Below are 17997 nucleotides of genomic sequence, written 5' to 3' on the forward strand. Positions count from 1 at the left end.
AGATTTATCAAATGTACTGCCGCCTGGTCTTGAAATTTTGTCTCTCTGCTGGCAAACGTAGACGACTTCTGGCAGGATCTGAGCAGAGCTGGTGATCACTCACCTCCCCCGAAAGTCACAAGAGTGGCTAGCAAGGCTTTCTGAAGTCTGCAAACAGTCATGCCTTTGGGTTCGGATTTGTTCCTGTGCCTTCAAGCACACACCTGCCACGCTGCTTCCTCCCTGGACTCCCGGGTGAGGCTTCCTCCCTGGTTTCAAGTTTTTTATCGAGGCAGATTTATACGTGAGAAACCGCTGAAGCCGTTGGAAAGGATAGAAACGGAGATGCAGCCTCTGCTCTGAGCTGCAGTCCCCAGAACTAACCTGCGGCAGGGCCTTGGGCCAGCGGCATCGTGCCACTTCTGATGCACCCTGACACTGATGAGAATACAATCCGAGAGAGGTCGCTATCATGGATAACACAACACAAAATGCAAGCTAGTGACCAATCTACTAAGAAATATATAGAGACCAGTCCAAATGTCCAAAACGTGTACATTCAAGTCCCGAAGTAGTGCGGTGACAAGCCAATCGATTAAGTACTTGTTTCTTTCCAGACTTCATCAGACCTGGGACCGATATTGATTCAATTATATAACTTCTTTACATAATTTTTAAAAAAGGGGATGCAGAGCGTCAGGCCAATGGCCCATCCAGTCCAACACTCTGTATCACACAGTGGCCAAAAATTTATATATATATACACACACACACACACACACACTGTGGCTAATAGCCACTGATGGACCTCTGCTCCATATTTTTATCTAACCCCCTCTTGAAGCTGGCTATGCTTGTAGCTGCCACCACCTCCTGTGGAATTCACTGCCACAGGAGGTGGTGGCTACAAGCATAACCAGCTTCAAGAGGGGATTAGATAAAAATATGGAGCAGAGGTCCATCAGTGGCTATTAGCCACAGTGTGTATATATATGTGTTGTGTATGTGTGTGTGTATATATATATATATATATATATATATATATTGGTCACTGTGTGATACAGAGTGTTGGACTGGATGGGCCATTGGCCTGATCCAACATGGCTTCTCTTCTGTTCTTATGTGACACAGAGTGTTGGACTGGATGGGCCATTGGCCTGATCCAACATGGCTTCTCTTATGTTCTTATGTGACACAGAGTGTTGGACTGGATGGACCTTTGGCCTAATCCAACATGGCTTCTCTTATGTTCTTATGTGACACGGAGTGTTGGACTGAATGGGCCATTGGCCTGATCCAACATGGCTTCTCTTATGTTCTTATGTGACACAGAGTGTTGGACTGGAGGGGCCACTGGCCTGATCCAACATGGCTTCTCTTATGTTCTTATGTGACACGGAGTGTTGGACTGGATGGGCCATTGGCCTGATCCAACCTGGCTTCTCTTATGTGACACGGAGTGTTGGACTGGAGGGGCCTTTGGCCTGATCCAACAGGGCTTCTCTTATGTTCTTATGTGACACAGAGTGTTGGACTGGATGGGCCATTGGCCTGATCCAACAGGGCTTCTCTTATGTTCTTATGTAACACAGAGTGTTGGACTGGATGGGCCATTGGCCTGATCCAACATGGCTTCTCTTATGTTCTTATGTGACACAGAGTGTTAGACTGGATGGGCCATTGGCCTGATCCAACAGGGCTTCTCTTATGTTCTTATGTAACACAGAGTATTGGACTGGATGGGCCATTGGCCTGATCCAACATGGCTTCTCTTATGTTCTTATGTGACACAGAGTGTTGGACTGGATGGGCCATTGGCCTGATCCAACATGGCTTCTCTTATGTTCTTATGTGACACAGAGTGTTGGACTGGATGGACCTTTGGCCTAATCCAACATGGCTTCTCTTATGTTCTTATGTGACATGGAGTGTTGCACTGAATGGGCCACTGGCCTGATCCAACATGGCTTCTCTTATGTTCTTATGTGACACAGAGTGTTGGACTGGATGGGCCATTGGCCTGATCCAACCTGGCTTCTCTTATGTTCTTATGTGACACGGAGTGTTGGACTGGATGGGCCACTGGCCTGATCCAACAGGGCTTCTCTTATGTGACACAGAGTGTTGGACTGGAGGGGCCTTTGGCCTGATCCAACAGGGCTTCTCTTATGTTCTTATGTGACACAGAGTGTTGGACTGGATGGGCCATTGGCCTGATCCAACCTGGCTTCTCTTATGTTCTTATGTGACACGGAGTGTTGGACTGGATGGGCCACTGGCCTGATTCAACAGGGCTTCTCTTATGTGACACGGAGTGTTGGACTGGATGGGCCACTGGCCTGATCCAACAGGGCTTCTCTTATGTGACACAGAGTGTTGGACTGGAGGGGCCTTTGGCCTGATCCAACAGGGCTTCTCTTATGTTCTTATGTGACACAGAGTGTTGGACTGGAGGGGCCTTTGGTCTGATCCAACATGGCTTCTCTTATGTTCTTATGTCTCCAGCAGCAATTTCACATCGGTTACAGCGCAAGAAGCCTCATACTGAGCTGCAGCCGATGTGAAATTGTTGCTGGAGACACTCTGCATCCCCAGCACTTCCCACCCCCATCTTCTGCGGGAGCTCTTCCTCCAGATGAGGGTCTCTCCCTCTGCCTTTCCTTGGCCCTTCATGCACGAAAGGCTTGCAGAGGTGTCGACCTAACTGCTGCCTTGTCTCCTCTCCCCCCTAAGCAACTTGGAAGGCTTCCTGGAGGAGTTTGCTGACATCTCCAAGGAGGATCAGATCAAGAAGCTCCATGACCTGCTGGGCCCCCACATGCTGCGCAGACTGAAGGCCGATGTCTTCAAGAACATGCCTGCCAAGACCGAGCTCATTGTCCGGGTGGAGCTGAGCCCCATGCAGAAGTACGAGGGGGGCTGCGGAGGGTGGGGGAAGCAAGACCTGGCTTGTGTCTGCATGCGGGTGGGGGCGGGGGGTGACTGTCATCCCTGCTGAGGACCTATCAATAGAGGTGAGGAGTCTGGAAAGGAAATGGGGGTAGGGAAGAGTTTGCGGAGGCAGAGAAAATGGCCAGGCTGGAGAGGAAAGTCCAGGTTCTTGAATTCCCTGGAAGGATGATTTCAATCCGGGGGTGGGTGAAGCAGCTGGAAATTATAAAAATGGAGAAGCAGCCACAGTCCTGTTAAAAATGGAGAAGCGGCCACAGTTCCTAGAGCAAACCTTTGGCCAGCTGCATCATACCACTTCTGATTGTGCCCTGCGGTGGATGGTTTTATTTTGATTGATGAAAGGTTTGGAACACTTTCCCTATGAAGAAAGGTTAAAACGCTTGGGGCTCTTTAGCTTGGAAAAACGTCGACTGCGGGGTGACATGAGAGAGGTTTACAAGATTATGCATGGGATGGAGAAAGTAGAGAAAGAAGTCCTTTTCTCCCTTTCTCACAGTACAAGAACTCGTGGGCATTCAATGAAATTGCTGAGCAGTCAGGTTAAAACAGATAAAAGGAAGTACTTCTTCACCCAAAGGGTGATAAACAGGTGGAATTCACTGCCACAGGAGGTGGTGGCAGCTACAAGCATAGCCAGCTTTAAGCGGGGATTGGATAAAAATATGGAGCAGAGGTCCATCAGTGGCTATTAGCCACAGTGTGTATATATATGTGTGTGTGTATGTATGTATGTGTGTGTGTGTATACACACACACACACACACACATATTGGCCACTGTGTGACACAGAGTGTTGGACTGGATGGGCCTTTGGCCTGATCCAACATGGCTTCTCTTATGTGACACAGTGTTGGACTAGATGGGCCATTGGCTTGATCCAACATGGCTTCTCTTATGTTCTTATTTATTCATTTATGTTATTCAAAACCTTATTGGTCTTTTTTTGCTGTAACAGAGTTTGAGGTGGCTTATAATGTAAATAAAATGTAAACAAAACTGTACTTAAAAATACATAAATTCAAAATTTGATTGCAGCTTAAGTTCCTCCTAAATAAAATCACCAGCAGCTGCCTCCTGAAGATCGAAAGAGAGGGGACCAGGTGCACTGTCGCGGGGAGATTGTTTCAGAATCATGGGGCTGGCACTGAAAAGGCCCTGCCTTGCGTGCCAAACAAACAAGCTTCTTTGATTGACGGGACAGTGATCTTAGTTTGTTTCTGTCTTTTTTACACTCTGTCACCACATTAAAAGACCACCATGGGATGATCAATAGAGCATGTCTCATTTTAAAGCTATTTTTAATGCCCTGATGAGGCTTCTGGGGGTTTTTTTGGCGGGGGGAGGAGAGGATCTTGACAATGCTTTATGTGAAGAGATGGGTGGGCCGGGGCATTCTTCCTGCCAGCATATTTCTTCCCTTCTTCTTCCTTCACCCCCCCCCCAAAAAAATCAGGAAATATTATAAATACATCTTGACCCGCAACTTTGAAGCTCTGAATTCACGCGGTGGCGGGAATCAGGTGTCCTTGCTCAACATCATGATGGACTTGAAGAAATGCTGTAACCACCCCTACCTCTTCCCTGTTGCTGCAATGGTATGTCCTGCACTGGCAGCTGGGCGGGCAGGGCCCTCAGCTGGGAGGCAGAGGGCGGGCTGTGTTGTGGAGCAGCATGTTGTCTCCAGCGAAAGGGTAAGCCCCTGATGGTGGGCGTCTGCGCTGATGGAGGCTGCCGTGTTTGCCTTGGCAGGAGTCCCCTAAGCTGCCAAGCGGTGCCTACGAAGGGGGGGGCGCTCATCAAGTCCTCTGGGAAGCTGATGCTGTTGCAGAAGATGCTGAGGAAGCTGAAAGAGCAGGGCCATCGGGTGCTGATCTTCTCCCAGGTGAGGCTGGGCGGAGCCTGAACTGTCGTTCTCTTTCAGCTAGTTAGGCATGTTGGTGGCAAAGGAAGAGGGGCGCCTCATCAGGTTGTGAGTTCTCCAATTGTACGGTGCAGGGAAACTTGCAGCACAGAGCCCTGTCCAGTCAGGGTGGGGGCCAAAGGTTATGAGGAGGAGCTCACCCTAAGGGTACCGGTTTTGGTGGCCTTGTCATGGCTTGGCCCTTAAGACCTGGGTGGCATGTCAGTCCTGCAGTGTACTGAAGAAGAAGACCGCGGATTTATACCCCTCCCTTCTCTCTGAATCAGAATTAGGGGGACGGTGGCTCAGTGGCAGAGCATCTGCTTGGGAAGCAGAAGCTCCCAGGTTCAATCCCTGGCATCTCCATAAAAGGGTCCAGGCAAATAGGTGTGAAAAACCTCAGCTTGAGACCCTGGAGAGCCGCTGCCAGTCTGAGAAGACAATACTGACTTTGATGGACCAAGGGTCTGATTCAGTATAAGGCAGCTTCATATGTTCATATGTCTCAGAGCAGCTTACAGTCTCCTTTATCTTCTTCCCCCACAACAGACACCCTGTGAGGCAGGTGGGACTGAGAGAGCTCTCACAGCAGCTGCCCTTTCAAGGACAGTGTCTCAGAGCAGCTTACAATCTCCTATATCTTTCTCCCCACAACAGACACCCCGTGAGGTGGGTGGGGCTAAGAGAGCTCTCATAGAAGCTGCCCTTTCAAGGACAATCCTGCGAGAGCTACGGCTGACCCAAGGCCATTCCAGCAGCTGCAAGTGGAGGAGTGGGGAATCAAACCCTGTTCTCCCAGATAAGAGAGCTCTGGCTGACCCAAGGCCATTCCAGCAGCTGCAAGTGGAGGAGTGGGGAATCAAATCCGGTTCTCCCAGATAAGACTCCGTGCACTTAACCGCTCCACCAAACTGGCTCTCACTACTGGAATTCTAGCAGGGAGTCTGAAGGTACCAGAAGTCTCATCTCATTCACGGGTACCATTTTTCAATCACAGATGACCAAAATGCTGGACCTCCTTGAAGATTTCCTTGATTACGAAGGGTACAAGTATGAGCGCATTGACGGTGGCATTACTGGTGCCCTGCGACAAGAAGCCATCGACAGGTTTAATGGTGAGCAAACAGGCTGCCAGGCCTGATAGACGAAGGAACCTGCATCAGGCTCGTAGCTATACAGGTCCGTCTAGGGTTCATTGGCAAGGGACAGGCTTGAGAAAGAGGAGCAGTAGTCCAACCTCCAGTGTAAACACAGTGCGGACAGGAGAAAGACAGTTTGGACAGGAGTCTGCATGGAAACCTTAAAATCCTGGCCTTTTTAGGTGCCTCTTCAGCACTTTGCAAAAGTGCAAATGGTGGGAAAAGAAAGCTGATAGCCAGATGTGATCTGTGCATTTAGTTTACAGGAATAAAGTCTGAATAGATGGGCTCTATTTACAATAGATAGTGTAAATCCTGAGGAGGAGGCATCTGATACTTTCCTGGTTGCTCTTTTTTGTGCCATTTAAGGGGGAAAGCCAAGTCCTATCTTCTTAGGAGGCCTCTGTGGAGACCTCTTAGGAGCTGTGATGCTCACGTGTGTCATCTGTGGGGATCTGTTCTCAACTAGCAAAGCTCTAGTGTGAAGTCATCCTGAGTCTCTCTCTTTTCCAGCCGTCCAGATCATTTGCTCTCCGTTCTTGCTTGCTTGCTGAGGCCTTTGTTCCTTTTCAGCTCCAGGAGCTCAGCAGTTTTGCTTCCTGCTCTCCACCCGCGCAGGCGGTCTGGGCATCAACTTGGCCACGGCAGACACTGTGATCATCTTTGATTCAGACTGGAATCCCCACAACGATATCCAGGTAGGTCCCCAGCTTTGCTCACTGTTTGCCTCCTGAATTCTCCCCCGTCACAGATGTCTGTTCAAAACCCTAGCTTTTCATGCTTTTGACTGGTACTTTCTGGACTGCATTAGTGGTCTGTGGTGAAGCACTGCTGCGTGCTTCTGGCTTTTATAGACACTGTCTGTAGTTATCTCTTGGTCTGTGACCACAAACTAATTGTCTTTACTCTCTCTGTTTTGGATGACAGGATTGCTGTGGAAAGGGGCAGGAAGTAGACGAATAAAGTTTTTTCCTCAGGGCTGGGTGTGCAAGTTTCTTTGCTTGCCTGAAAGACAAAGAATGTAGTAAACTGAGCAGCTCAAAATCAATAAACCAGTCTGGGGTAGCCAGATGGGGCCTGTCCAGTTTTCACAGCATTACAGATTTGGAATGAATGAATGAATGAATGAATGAATGAATGAATGAATGAATGGGTGGCTGTGAGACTGGGTAAGCCACCCTGGATGAAGTCTGTTCAGGGGAGCTGAAATGCCAAAAGAAGGATGAGTTGAGGCTTGGAGGATAGTGATGAAAGTTCCTCCACGTTCGAGAGTCAGCCTCTAAATCCCAGTGCCAGGAGACAACATCAGGAGGAAGCTCTGTGCACTGTTGTTAGACCTCCAGAAGAACTGGTCGGCCAGTGTAGGAGACAGGATGCTGGACTAGATCCAGTAGGCTCTTCATATGTTCTTATATAAGCTAGATATAGGAACACACATAGTTTTCTGAGTGACAAATTCCTCTTCTGTTACCCCACACTCAAAGGAAGTCCTAGTCAGAGCCTTCAGCAGTGACTGTTCTGAAGACCAAATCTGGACGCCTCCCTGCTGCCGTCCCACCTTGTCTTATGACCCAGCCCTACATCACCCTTCTCCAGGGGTGGAATTCGAGTACTTTAGCTTGGAAAAACGTCGACTGCGGGGTGACATGATAGAGGTTTGCAAGATTATGCACGGGATGGAGAAAGTAGAGAAAGAAGTCCTTTTCCCCCTTTCTCACAATACAAGAACTCGTCAGCATTCGATGAAATTGCTGAGCAGTCAGGTTAAAACGGATAGAAGGAAGTCCTTCTTCACCCAAAGGATGATTAACACATGGAAATCACTGCCACAGGAGATGGTGGCGGCTACAAGCATAGCCAGCTTCAAGAGGGGGTTAGATAAAAATATGGAGCAGAGGTCCATCAGTGGCTATTAGCCACAGTATATATGTGTGTGTGTGTGTGACATATTGGCCACATATTGGCCACTGTGACACAGAGCGTTGGACTGGATGGGCCATTGGCCTGATCCAACATGGCTTCTCTTATGTTCTTATGTGACTCAGAGTGTTGGACTGGATGGGCCTTTGGCCTGATCCAACATGGCTTCTCTTCTGTTCTCATGTGACACAGAGTGTTGGACTGGATGGGCCACTGGCCTCATCCAACATGGCTTCTCTTATGTGACTCAGAGTGTTGGACTGGATGGGCCATTGGCCTCATCCAACATGGCTTCTCTTATGTTCTTATGTGACACAGAGCGTTGGACTGGATGGGCCATTGGCCTGATCCAACGTGGCTTCTCTTATGTTCTTATGTGACTCAGAGTGTTGGACTGGATGGGCCACTTGCCTCATCCAACATGGCTTCTCTTATGTTCTTATGTGACACAGCGCGTTGGACTGGATGGGCCATTGGCCTGATCCAACATGGCTTCTCTTATGTGACTCAGAGTGTTGGACTGGATGGGCCATTGGCCTGATCCAACATGGCTTCTCTTATGTTCTTATGTGACTCAGAGTGTTGGACTGGATGGGCCTTTGGCCTGATCCAACATGGCTTCTCTTCTGTTCTTATGTGACACAGAGTGTTGGACTGGATGGGCCAGTGGCCTGATCCAACATGGCTTCTCTTATGTGACTCAGAGTGTTGGACTGGATGGGCCATTGGTCTGATTCAACATGGCTTCTCTTGTGTTCTTATGTGACACAGAGTGTTGGACTGAATGGGCCACTGGCCTGATCCAACATGGTTTCTCTTCTGTTCTTATGTGACACAGAGTGTTGGACTGGATGGGGCTTTGGCCTGATCCAACATGGCTTCTCTTATGTTCTTATGAGCAGGAGCTCTTCTGCATATTAGGCCACATACCCCCTGATGTAGCCAATCCTCCAAGAGCTTACAAGGCTCTTTTTTGTAAGCTCTTGGAGGATTGGCTACATCAGGGGGCGTGGTCTAATATGCAAAGGAGCTCCTGCTGGAATTCCACCGCTGCCCTTCTCTGATTCTTCCTGTTTCCTCCACCCCCCCCCCCCAGGCTTTCAGCAGAGCTCATCGCATTGGCCAGGCCAACAAGGTGATGATCTACCGTTTTGTGACACGGGCCTCGGTCGAGGAGCGGATTACGCAGGTGGCCAAGCGCAAGATGATGCTGACTCACCTGGTGGTACGCCCAGGACTGGGCTCCAAGTCGGGCAGCATGTCCAAGCAGGAGCTGGACGACATCCTCAAGTTCGGCACCGAGGAGCTCTTCAAGGACGAAAACGAAGGTGAGAGAGCTTTGTGTCTACGGGAGGTGGATGAGAGCAGTGTTCAGCAGGGTGTATTGCAGTAGCTGAGCCTCCTGGTTGCAGGAGCAGGAGGGATTGCTGCACGGTCAGCATCTCAGCAGAAAGGGTTTTGCCGCTGGGGACACTGTGCCTGACCCTTGTGGCAACCTGGGCTTCCGGGCACAGTGAGGAATCCAGGAACACTAGGAGCTAGGGTTGCCAAGTCCAATTCAAGAAATATCTGGGGACTTTGGGGGTGGAGCCAGGAGACTTTGGGGGTGGAGCCAAGGTCAAGGCTGTGACAAGCATAATTGAACTCCAAAGGGAGTTCTGGACCTCACATTTAAAGGGACAGCACACCTTTTCAATGCCTTCCTTCCATAGGAAATAATGGATAGGGGCACCTTCTTTGGGGGCTCATAGAATTGAACCCCCTGGTCCAATCTTCTGGAAACTTGGGGGGCATTTTGGGGAGAGGCACTGGATGCTATACTGAAAATATGGTGCCTCTACCTCAAAAAACAGCCTACCCAGAAACCCAGATACCCGCAGATCAATTCTCCATTATTTTCGATGGGAATAAATCTCCATAGGGAATAATAGAGTTCCCAGCAGACATTTCCCTCCCCTTTCCCCGCTTTCTGACAACCCTGAAGCGGGGGGAGGGCCTCCAAACCGGGGGATCCCCTGCCCTCACCTGGGGATTGACAACCCTACTAGGAGCTGAACACTGAGGCAGCGATTCCAGGGAAACAACCACTGCAGTTTGGGACCAGCAAGCCTGAAGGATCACCCATTCCTTTATAGAATCATAGAATCTAAGAAGAGTTGGAAGTGACCTCCAGGGTCATCTAGTCCAACCCCCTGCACAATGCAGGAAACCCACAAACCCCTCCCCCTAAATTCTCAGAAGCTTCATCCTGAGCCTGCCTGCCCACTGCAGCCATCTTTGGAGGCCCTGCTTGGGGTGCCCCCTGGGCCTTCCGAGGTTAGGCAGGCGGCACAACCCAGGACAGGGCCTTCTCGGTCATGGCACTGAGCCTCTTTCCTCTGGGAGAGTCGGCTCTCCCTTTCTGTTGCTATGTTCTGCCAGTGGGTGAAGACTTCTTCGTTTTGTTTGCCATTCCCTCTGATCTCTCCTTCCTAATCAGTGCTTTAGTTGCCGTTTTTACATTTTGTAACTGCTTTTAATGGGTTTAACGGTGTGAGTCTTTGGGGTGTGTGTTGATTTTAATTGTTCTAGAATGTGGCTCATTGTGTATGTTTTAAATTGTTAGCTGCCTTGGTGGCCCCTGTAAAGGGCAGAAAGGTGGCATACCGATTTTGCAAGTAATAATAATGATGCAACATGCCAAAGAAGCCTGTTCTCCCATCCGGGAGTGAACTAGGGGTGAAATGCGTAGCTGTCTGAGCACAAATCCCAGCATGCTTTGGGGGGGGGACTTAGCAGCAGTTTCCCAAGCCTCAGCTTTGATCCGTGGCCTTCTATCCTCACTCTCCCCACAGGGGAGAACAAGGAAGAGGACAGCAGCGTCATCCACTATGACAATGAAGCCATTGCACGCCTGCTGGACCGGAACCAGGATGCCACCGACGATGCGGACGTCCAGAACATGAACGAGTACCTCAGCTCCTTCAAGGTGGCGCAGTACGTGGTCCGGGAGGAAGACAAGGTGAGAGGGATGGAGCGAGGGAGACCGGGCGGCAGGGACTGAAGCCTGGGGAGATGGCTGCGCTGGCATGCATGTGCCCTTGACCGGCTCCTTCCCCCTCAGATCGAGGAGATAGAGAGGGAGATCATTAAGCAAGAAGAGAACGTGGACCCCGACTACTGGGAGAAGCTGCTGCGGCACCATTATGAGCAACAGCAGGAGGACTTGGCCCGCAACCTGGGCAAGGGGAAGCGGGTGCGGAAGCAGGTCAACTACAATGACGCGGCCCAGGAGGACCAAGGTCAGCCCTGTTGAGAGATCCCGGGTGTGCCCTTGGGCTTGCAAAGGGCCGTTGTGGCGGTGGTGGAAATGGCCATCGAGTTGCAGCCAGCTGATGGCAACCCTGTAGGGGTTTTAAGGCAAGAGAGGGACAGGTGGTTTGCCATTGCTTTCCTCGGAGAAACATCGACTCAGGGGTGACATGAGAGAGGTTTACAAGATGATGCACGGAATAGAGAAGGTAGAGAAAGAAGTCCTTTTCTCCCTTTCTCACGATACAAGAACTCGTGGGCACTCAATGAAATTGCTGAGCAGTCGGGTTAGAGCGGATCAAAGGAAGTCCTTCTTCACCCAAAGGGTGATTAATGTGGAATTCACTACCACAGGAGGTGGCGGCGGCTACAAACATAGCCAGCTTCAAGAGGGGATTGGATAAGCATATGGAGCAAAGGTCCATCAGTGACTATTAGCTACAGCATATTGTTGGAACTCTCTGTCTGGGGCAAGTGATGCTCTGTATTCTTGGTGCTTGGGAGGGGCAACAGTGGGAGAGCTTCTAGTGTCCTGGCCCCACTGGTGGACCTTCTGATGGCACCTGGGTTTTTTGGCCACTGTGTGTACAGAGTGTTGGACTGGAGGGGCCATTGGCCTGATCCAGCAGGGCTTCTCTTATGTTCTTATGTGACACAGAGTGTTGGACTGGATGGGCCATTGGCCTGATCCAACATGGCTTCTCTTCTGTTCCTCTGGAGAATCTTTCTTGGTGGTCTCCCTTCCAAGTGCTAACCAGGGCTGACTTTGCTTAGCTTCTGAGATCCGATGAGATCAGGCTAGCCTGGGCCATCCAGGTCAGGGTTCCTTACCTACCGTAGAAACGTGCCCGAAAGTTTATCCTGTGGCGTTAGTGCCGCTCCAATGAGCTGCTTTAAGGAGATGTTTAAACTGCAGCAATTGAGGGCTACATAGCTGAAGACAGATCAAAACGGGTAGATGTGTTAATCTGTCCGTAGCCGTAGAGAACTGCCACTTTTCTTCTTGCTGCATATCTGGAGGACTGCCTCCTTCCGTTTGTCCCTGTGTCCTAGCTACAGTCATCAGGCAGACACCGGTTGGCTCTCACGCCAATTTGGATGGCTCGTCTGGCACCGATGAGAGCCGGGGCCTTTTCTGTCGCAGCTCCATCTCTGTGGGGTGGGTTCTTTGAAGAGGAGAGGAGGATCCCTCCTTGAAAATCTCCAGGAAGCGCGGCAGGGCCTGGCTGTTTGCCAGAGCTTTTGAGAAGGGGGCTTGAATTGGCAGGCACCTTTTAAGCGGGAAGAGAGGCTTGGGGCTTGCTGTTTTGTTTTGGTTCCAACTGAAAAAAAGTCTTTCAGCTATTGCAAGCTGCCTCGAATGGCGAGGAAAGGGAGGGTGTAGATATTTTTACCGAAGAAATTACATGCCTGCTGACTGGGCCATCTTTCAGACAATCAGTCCGAGTATTCGGTGGGCTCCGAAGAAGAGGATGAAGATTTTGACGAGAGGCCGGAAGGTGAGGGCTTGCTTTTTCTTGCTCTCTTGCCCACCTCAAGCCGTCGCCCCACCTGTCACCTGCCCGCTTTTCCACCTGTTGCGCGCGAGCTTCTGCCAAGCAGAGAGCGAGGAACTAACCGAGTGCTCCAGGTGGCTCGCTGCCTTGACCTGGCGAAAAGCCCTCTTCTTGCCCTCTGTACACTCTTCCCTGAACCTTGGCCTGCTCCAGCCTCCTCCATCACACCTCCCCTGTCTGATAGGACTGGCTCTCTCGCGCTGGCCTGGCTGTGCACGATGAGAGGCTGCTTTGTATCACAGCGGCAAACTGCCCTTGGCTGTCTGGGATCCCCGCCAGCCCTGGGCGTGAGCCTGCCAGGGGACTGGGCTCACTTCCTGTCTTCCCTGGGCCAGACGAGCGTGCGGCCTCAGGCAGGCCAGCTCGGGGGTGGTGGTGGCGGGGGGGACTTTGGTTCGGCAAGCTCTTTCTCCTGCCAAGCCAGGAGGAGGCTTTCCGGGCATCCAGCCATGCCTTTAGTAACACTCCAGCGCTGGAGGGATTTGATCCTAAGCCCCCGTCTCTCACTCTGGTTGCCAAAAGGTCGCCGACAGTCCAGACGGCAGCTCCGGAATGAGAAGGACAAGCCTCTGCCCCCACTCCTGGCCCGGGTTGGCGGGAACATCGAGGTGAGAGAGCAGCCCCGCGGGACAGTTTACAAGGGAGGAGGGGTGTGTGTGTGGTGTGGGTCCCCTTCCCTGTGGAATGCAAAAGAGGGCTTTACCCAAGAGGGGGAGCACCCTGTTTGCGCAGGAGGCATAAGGGTGTTGGGAAGGGGGGTGGAATTGGAGGATAGGCTGATTGGAAGAGGGACGAGCTCGTGGGGGAATAAGTGCAGCGATGCCAAAGAATGTTACCAAACAGTTCACCGTTGCGCACATGCTCAAGTAGCGGGCGAGCTGCCTGGTGGGACGGCTGCTCCCTGCAGCAGTGGCCTGCCGCAGACCTCCAGGGTCGCTAGCAGCAGGAGCTAACGGCAGTGTTTCCTCGCTCCCAGGTGCTGGGCTTCAACACCCGCCAGCGCAAGGCCTTCCTGAATGCTGTCATGCGCTGGGGCATGCCTCCCCAAGATGCCTTCACCTCCCAGTGGCTGGTCCGGGACTTGCGGGGCAAGACGGAGAAAGAATTTAAGTAGGTGGCTGCCCGGGGGGGGGTGTGTGTGTGGAGGGAACCAGGAACATGCAGTCAGGCCTCGGATTCAGTGGGAGCTCACAGGAGCTCAGTTCCTGAACCTTTCTGAGAGTTTCATCTCCTCCTTCTGAGAGTTCCACCTCTTTGTCCATTGAATAGTAGGTGCAGCTGCATAACAATCCCTGGATGAGCTCCGCCACCTCTTTTTCTGCAAAATGGCCCCTGCGTACAGTTTTGTCTCCTAAAGTATGTTGCATAGTCTGTGGAGCCTCTGCTTAGCGTGCAGAAGGTCCCAGGTTCGATTCCTGGCAGCATCTTCAGTTAAAAGGATGATGTGAGACCCCCGAGAGCCGCTGCCAGGCGGAATAGGCAACGCTGACCTTGCATGACTCAGAAGAGGGCAGCTTTGTGTATAGCAGAAGCCAAGACACACGCAGTGAGATTCCCTCTGGAACATTGCACGAATCCCCTAAAACTGACAGGCAAGCAGAGCCTATTCCATTTTGAAGAAGCTGCTCTGTAGGCATTCTGGAAAAAGAAATGGGCCATGCCTGCTCCGAAGCCAGAGGGAGGCTGGACCGGAGCACAGTGGCTCAGTGGAAAGGCCTCTGTCTTGCATGCGGAAGGTCCCTGGCTCAGTCCTCACCATCTCCAGTTCAAAGGACCAGGTATGAAAGGCTTTGGTGCCTGCCAGTGTGAGACCTTGACAGACTTGAGGGTCCAGTTCAAAATAAGGCAGCTTTGTGTGTCTACTCCCGCCCCAGAGGTGAATTTCCCCTTTCCTGGAGCGCAACGACTTAGCGACGGTAATCCATGCTACGGTCACCTCAAGAATAGATCACTGTAATGCTCTCTACATGGGGCTACCCTCGATGCTAACCCGGAGACTACAACTAGTGCAGAATGCTGCGGCACGGCTGTTAATGGGGCTGCCGCCACGGGAGCACATTCAGCCAGTGCTGAGGGAGCTGCACTGGTTGCCTGTTGTGTTCCGAGTTTGCTTCAAGGTGTTGGTATTAACCTTTAAAGCCCTCTATGGTCAGGGACCTGTCTATCTACGGGACCGCCTTTCCCCATCTATCCCCCAGAGAGCACTGCGATCAGGGACAAAAAATCTGTTGTCCGCCCCTGGGCCAGAAGAAGCCAGGTTGTGTGTAAGGAGATCGAGGGCTTTTTCGGTGGCAGCACCAGAACTTTGGAACACCCTCCCAGAAGCCGTAAGGGCCCTGCGGGATTTGTCTGCGTTCCGCAGGGCCTGTAAGACCGAATTGTTTAAGCAGGCTTTTGCTGTTTAATTGAAAAAGGGCTGCCACCGGACATCTTATAGAAGCTGGTGATCACAGTCGAGAATTCAATACCGCTTGTATTGTACTGAAGCAGCGCCACAGAATGGTTTTAAAACTGAAATAAGTAAATTATGGTTTTATATGTTTTATTGGATTGATTGTATGGTATGATGTTGTGAGCCACCCTGAGTCCGCTTGCGGAGAGGGCGGGATATAAATGGAATGTAATAAATAAATAAATAGATAGATTCACAGGAGGTGGGCAGGATTCAACCCCACCGTGTGCCTGGTGCAGGAAGTCACCTACTCCCTGGAGCCCTGCTGAGAGGGCAGGCGAATCGAACGTCAGGCCCCTCTTTGCCAAGTGATGACGGTTCTTACTCATCTGACTTTGCCTCCTGAACATTTCCCTGTCTGTGTTTCCTGGAGGGCGAGGTGAAGAGGTGCCCCTCCCCTCTCTCATGCAGACACAGAGCAGCCCCCTCACAGAAGGGGGGGGGAGCTGTGGCCCGTCGCAGTGGGGAGCCCAAGCTATGGCTTCTCCCAGGCTGGCCTGCAGCGACAAGAGACCCAGGGGCTTGCTGGGTGAAGATGAATGAGAAAGTCTGATGGCAAAACCAAGGAAGGGAGGGGAACAGCGGGGCCGAACTCCGAGGCCTTCACAGTGTGCATCTGGGAGCCACGTGGGACCCTTTCCCTGTCCCTTTCCCATGGGCTTCCTCCACAAGTTGGAGGGTTTACTGGCTGCTTGGGGCGGGGGTGGGGGGCGGTCCAGGGTTGCCAAGTTCAATTCACGAAATATCTGGGGACTTTGGGGGCGGAGCCAGGAGCAAGGTTGTGACAAGCACGATTGAACGCCAAAGGGAGTTCTGGCCATCACATTTAAAGGGACGGCACACCTTTTCAATGCTTTCCTTCCATAGGAAATAATGAAGGATAGGGGCACCTTCTTTTGGGGCACATAGAATTGGACCCCCTGGTCCAATCTTTTTGAAACTTGAAGGGTATTTTGGGGAGAGGCACCAGATGCTACGCTGCAAATTTGGGGCCTCTACCTCAAAAAACAGCCCCCCCCCCCCCCAGAGCCCCAGATACCCGCGGATCCATTCTCCATTATTTCCTATGGGAATACATCTCTACAGGGAATAATAAAGTTCCCAGCAGACATTTCCCTCCCCTTCTTCTGCTTTCTGATGACCCTGAAGCGGGGGGAGGGCCTCCAAACCGGGGGATCCCCTGCCCCCACCTGGGGATTGGCAACCCTAGGGCAGTCCTAGTCACTAGAGATCTGCAGCTCAGCCAAAATTGTAGGCCAGCCAGTGAAGACAGAGCAGAACTCCCCTTCTCTCCCTTCCCTGCAGCAGCTTGCCAGACACAGAAAGCAGCGGTATGTGGATTGGGACCTCATGGTGTGTTGGTGGTTATCCCTCCTCCCCCTGTTTGGCCTTGGTCCTCATTCAGCTGTGGGTGTTCTGCTTCCTCAGGGCCTACGTTTCTCTCTTCATGAGACACCTCTGCGAGCCAGGGGCCGATGGCTCAGAGACCTTTGCTGACGGGGTGCCCCGAGAAGGGTTGTCAAGGCAGCAGGTCCTCACCCGGATAGGCGTCATGTCTCTGGTGAAGAAGAAGGTAGGTGGGGAAGCTGACGGCTGAGCGAGGAAGGCTCAGCAGGGTCAAAACTGGCTAAGTGGTTTTGCATGGGGACAAACGTCCTTAAGCAGATGTTCAGAGTCTTGTTGCCTAGTGGTGAAGAGAGAGCCTGGAATGACTTAGAATTCCAGTCTTCATATATTCTAGTCCTCAGCATGGTGGAGGAAGAGCCTGAAAATGCATGACAGTCATCTGCTTAGAGGTTTTTTTTAGTATGAATAACTGTACTTTTGGGAGTGCTGGAGAATTTATTTAAAATAATGAGGGGATTGGATAAAAATATGGAGCAGAGGTCCATCAGTGGCTATTAGCCACAGTGTGTGTGTGTGTGTGTGTATGTATATATACACACACACACACATATATTGGCCACTGTGTGACACAGAGTGTTGGACTGGATGGGCCATTGGCCTGATCCAACAGGGCTTCTCTTATGTTCTTATGTGACACAGAGTGCTGGACTGGATGGGCCATTGGCTTGATCCAACATGGCTTCTCTTATGTTCTTATGTGACACAGAGTGTTGGACTGGATGGGCCATTGGCCTGATCCAACATGGCTTCTCTTACGTTCTTATGTGACACAGAGTGTTGGACTGGATCGGCCATTGGCCTGATCCAACATGGCTTCTCTTATGTGACACAGAGTGTTGGACTGGATGGGCCACTGGCCTGATCCAACATGGCTTCTCTTATGTTCTTATGTGACACAGAGTGTTGGACTGGATGGGCCGTTGGCTGATCCAACAGGGCTTCTCTTATGTTCTTATGTGACACAGAGTGTTGGACTGGATGGGCCATTGACTTGATCCAACATGGCTTCTCTTATGTTCTTATGTGACACGGAGTGTTGGACTGGATGGGCCATTGGCCTGATCGAACATGGCTTCTCTTATGTTCTTAATATATGTAGAATTTTATTTGTATGTTTTAAGGAACTCAACTTGGATTACAATATGAGCAACAATGATAAAAATAGACATAAAATACCACAATCTCCAATCAGGATAGTCGGTAAATAAAAAGTAATTAGTCAAATGCATTCTTAAATAAAATTGTTTTTGACTGCCCCTTGATGATCAAAAACGTGGGACCCAGGCGCACCTTTGTGGGGGAGTGGTTCCAAAATCATGGGGCTGCCACCGAAAAGGCCCTCTTTTGTGCATCACCGGACGAGCTTCTTTGAACATAAGAACCATCAGAAGAGCCCTGCTGG

General features: G+C 51.1%; 1 protein-coding gene across 1 annotated transcript in view; it reads left to right on the forward strand.

The window, feature by feature from the left end:
• Positions 1-17997, forward strand: part of CHD3 (chromodomain helicase DNA binding protein 3) — a 101275-nt gene that overhangs the window by 70015 nt on the left and 13263 nt on the right. Inside the window, 13 exon segments of the mRNA XM_060256840.1 lie at positions 2713-2886; positions 4384-4525; positions 4680-4712; positions 4714-4812; positions 5828-5945; positions 6543-6667; positions 8986-9217; positions 10724-10890; positions 10993-11170; positions 12614-12679; positions 13259-13344; positions 13713-13846; positions 16617-16761. Of these exon segments, the coding sequence (XP_060112823.1) occupies positions 2713-2886; positions 4384-4525; positions 4680-4712; positions 4714-4812; positions 5828-5945; positions 6543-6667; positions 8986-9217; positions 10724-10890; positions 10993-11170; positions 12614-12679; positions 13259-13344; positions 13713-13846; positions 16617-16761 (1699 nt within the window).

The sequence above is a fragment of the Heteronotia binoei genome, chromosome 15 (genome assembly GCF_032191835.1).
Source record: "Heteronotia binoei isolate CCM8104 ecotype False Entrance Well chromosome 15, APGP_CSIRO_Hbin_v1, whole genome shotgun sequence".
Lineage (NCBI taxonomy): Eukaryota > Metazoa > Chordata > Lepidosauria > Squamata > Gekkonidae > Heteronotia > Heteronotia binoei.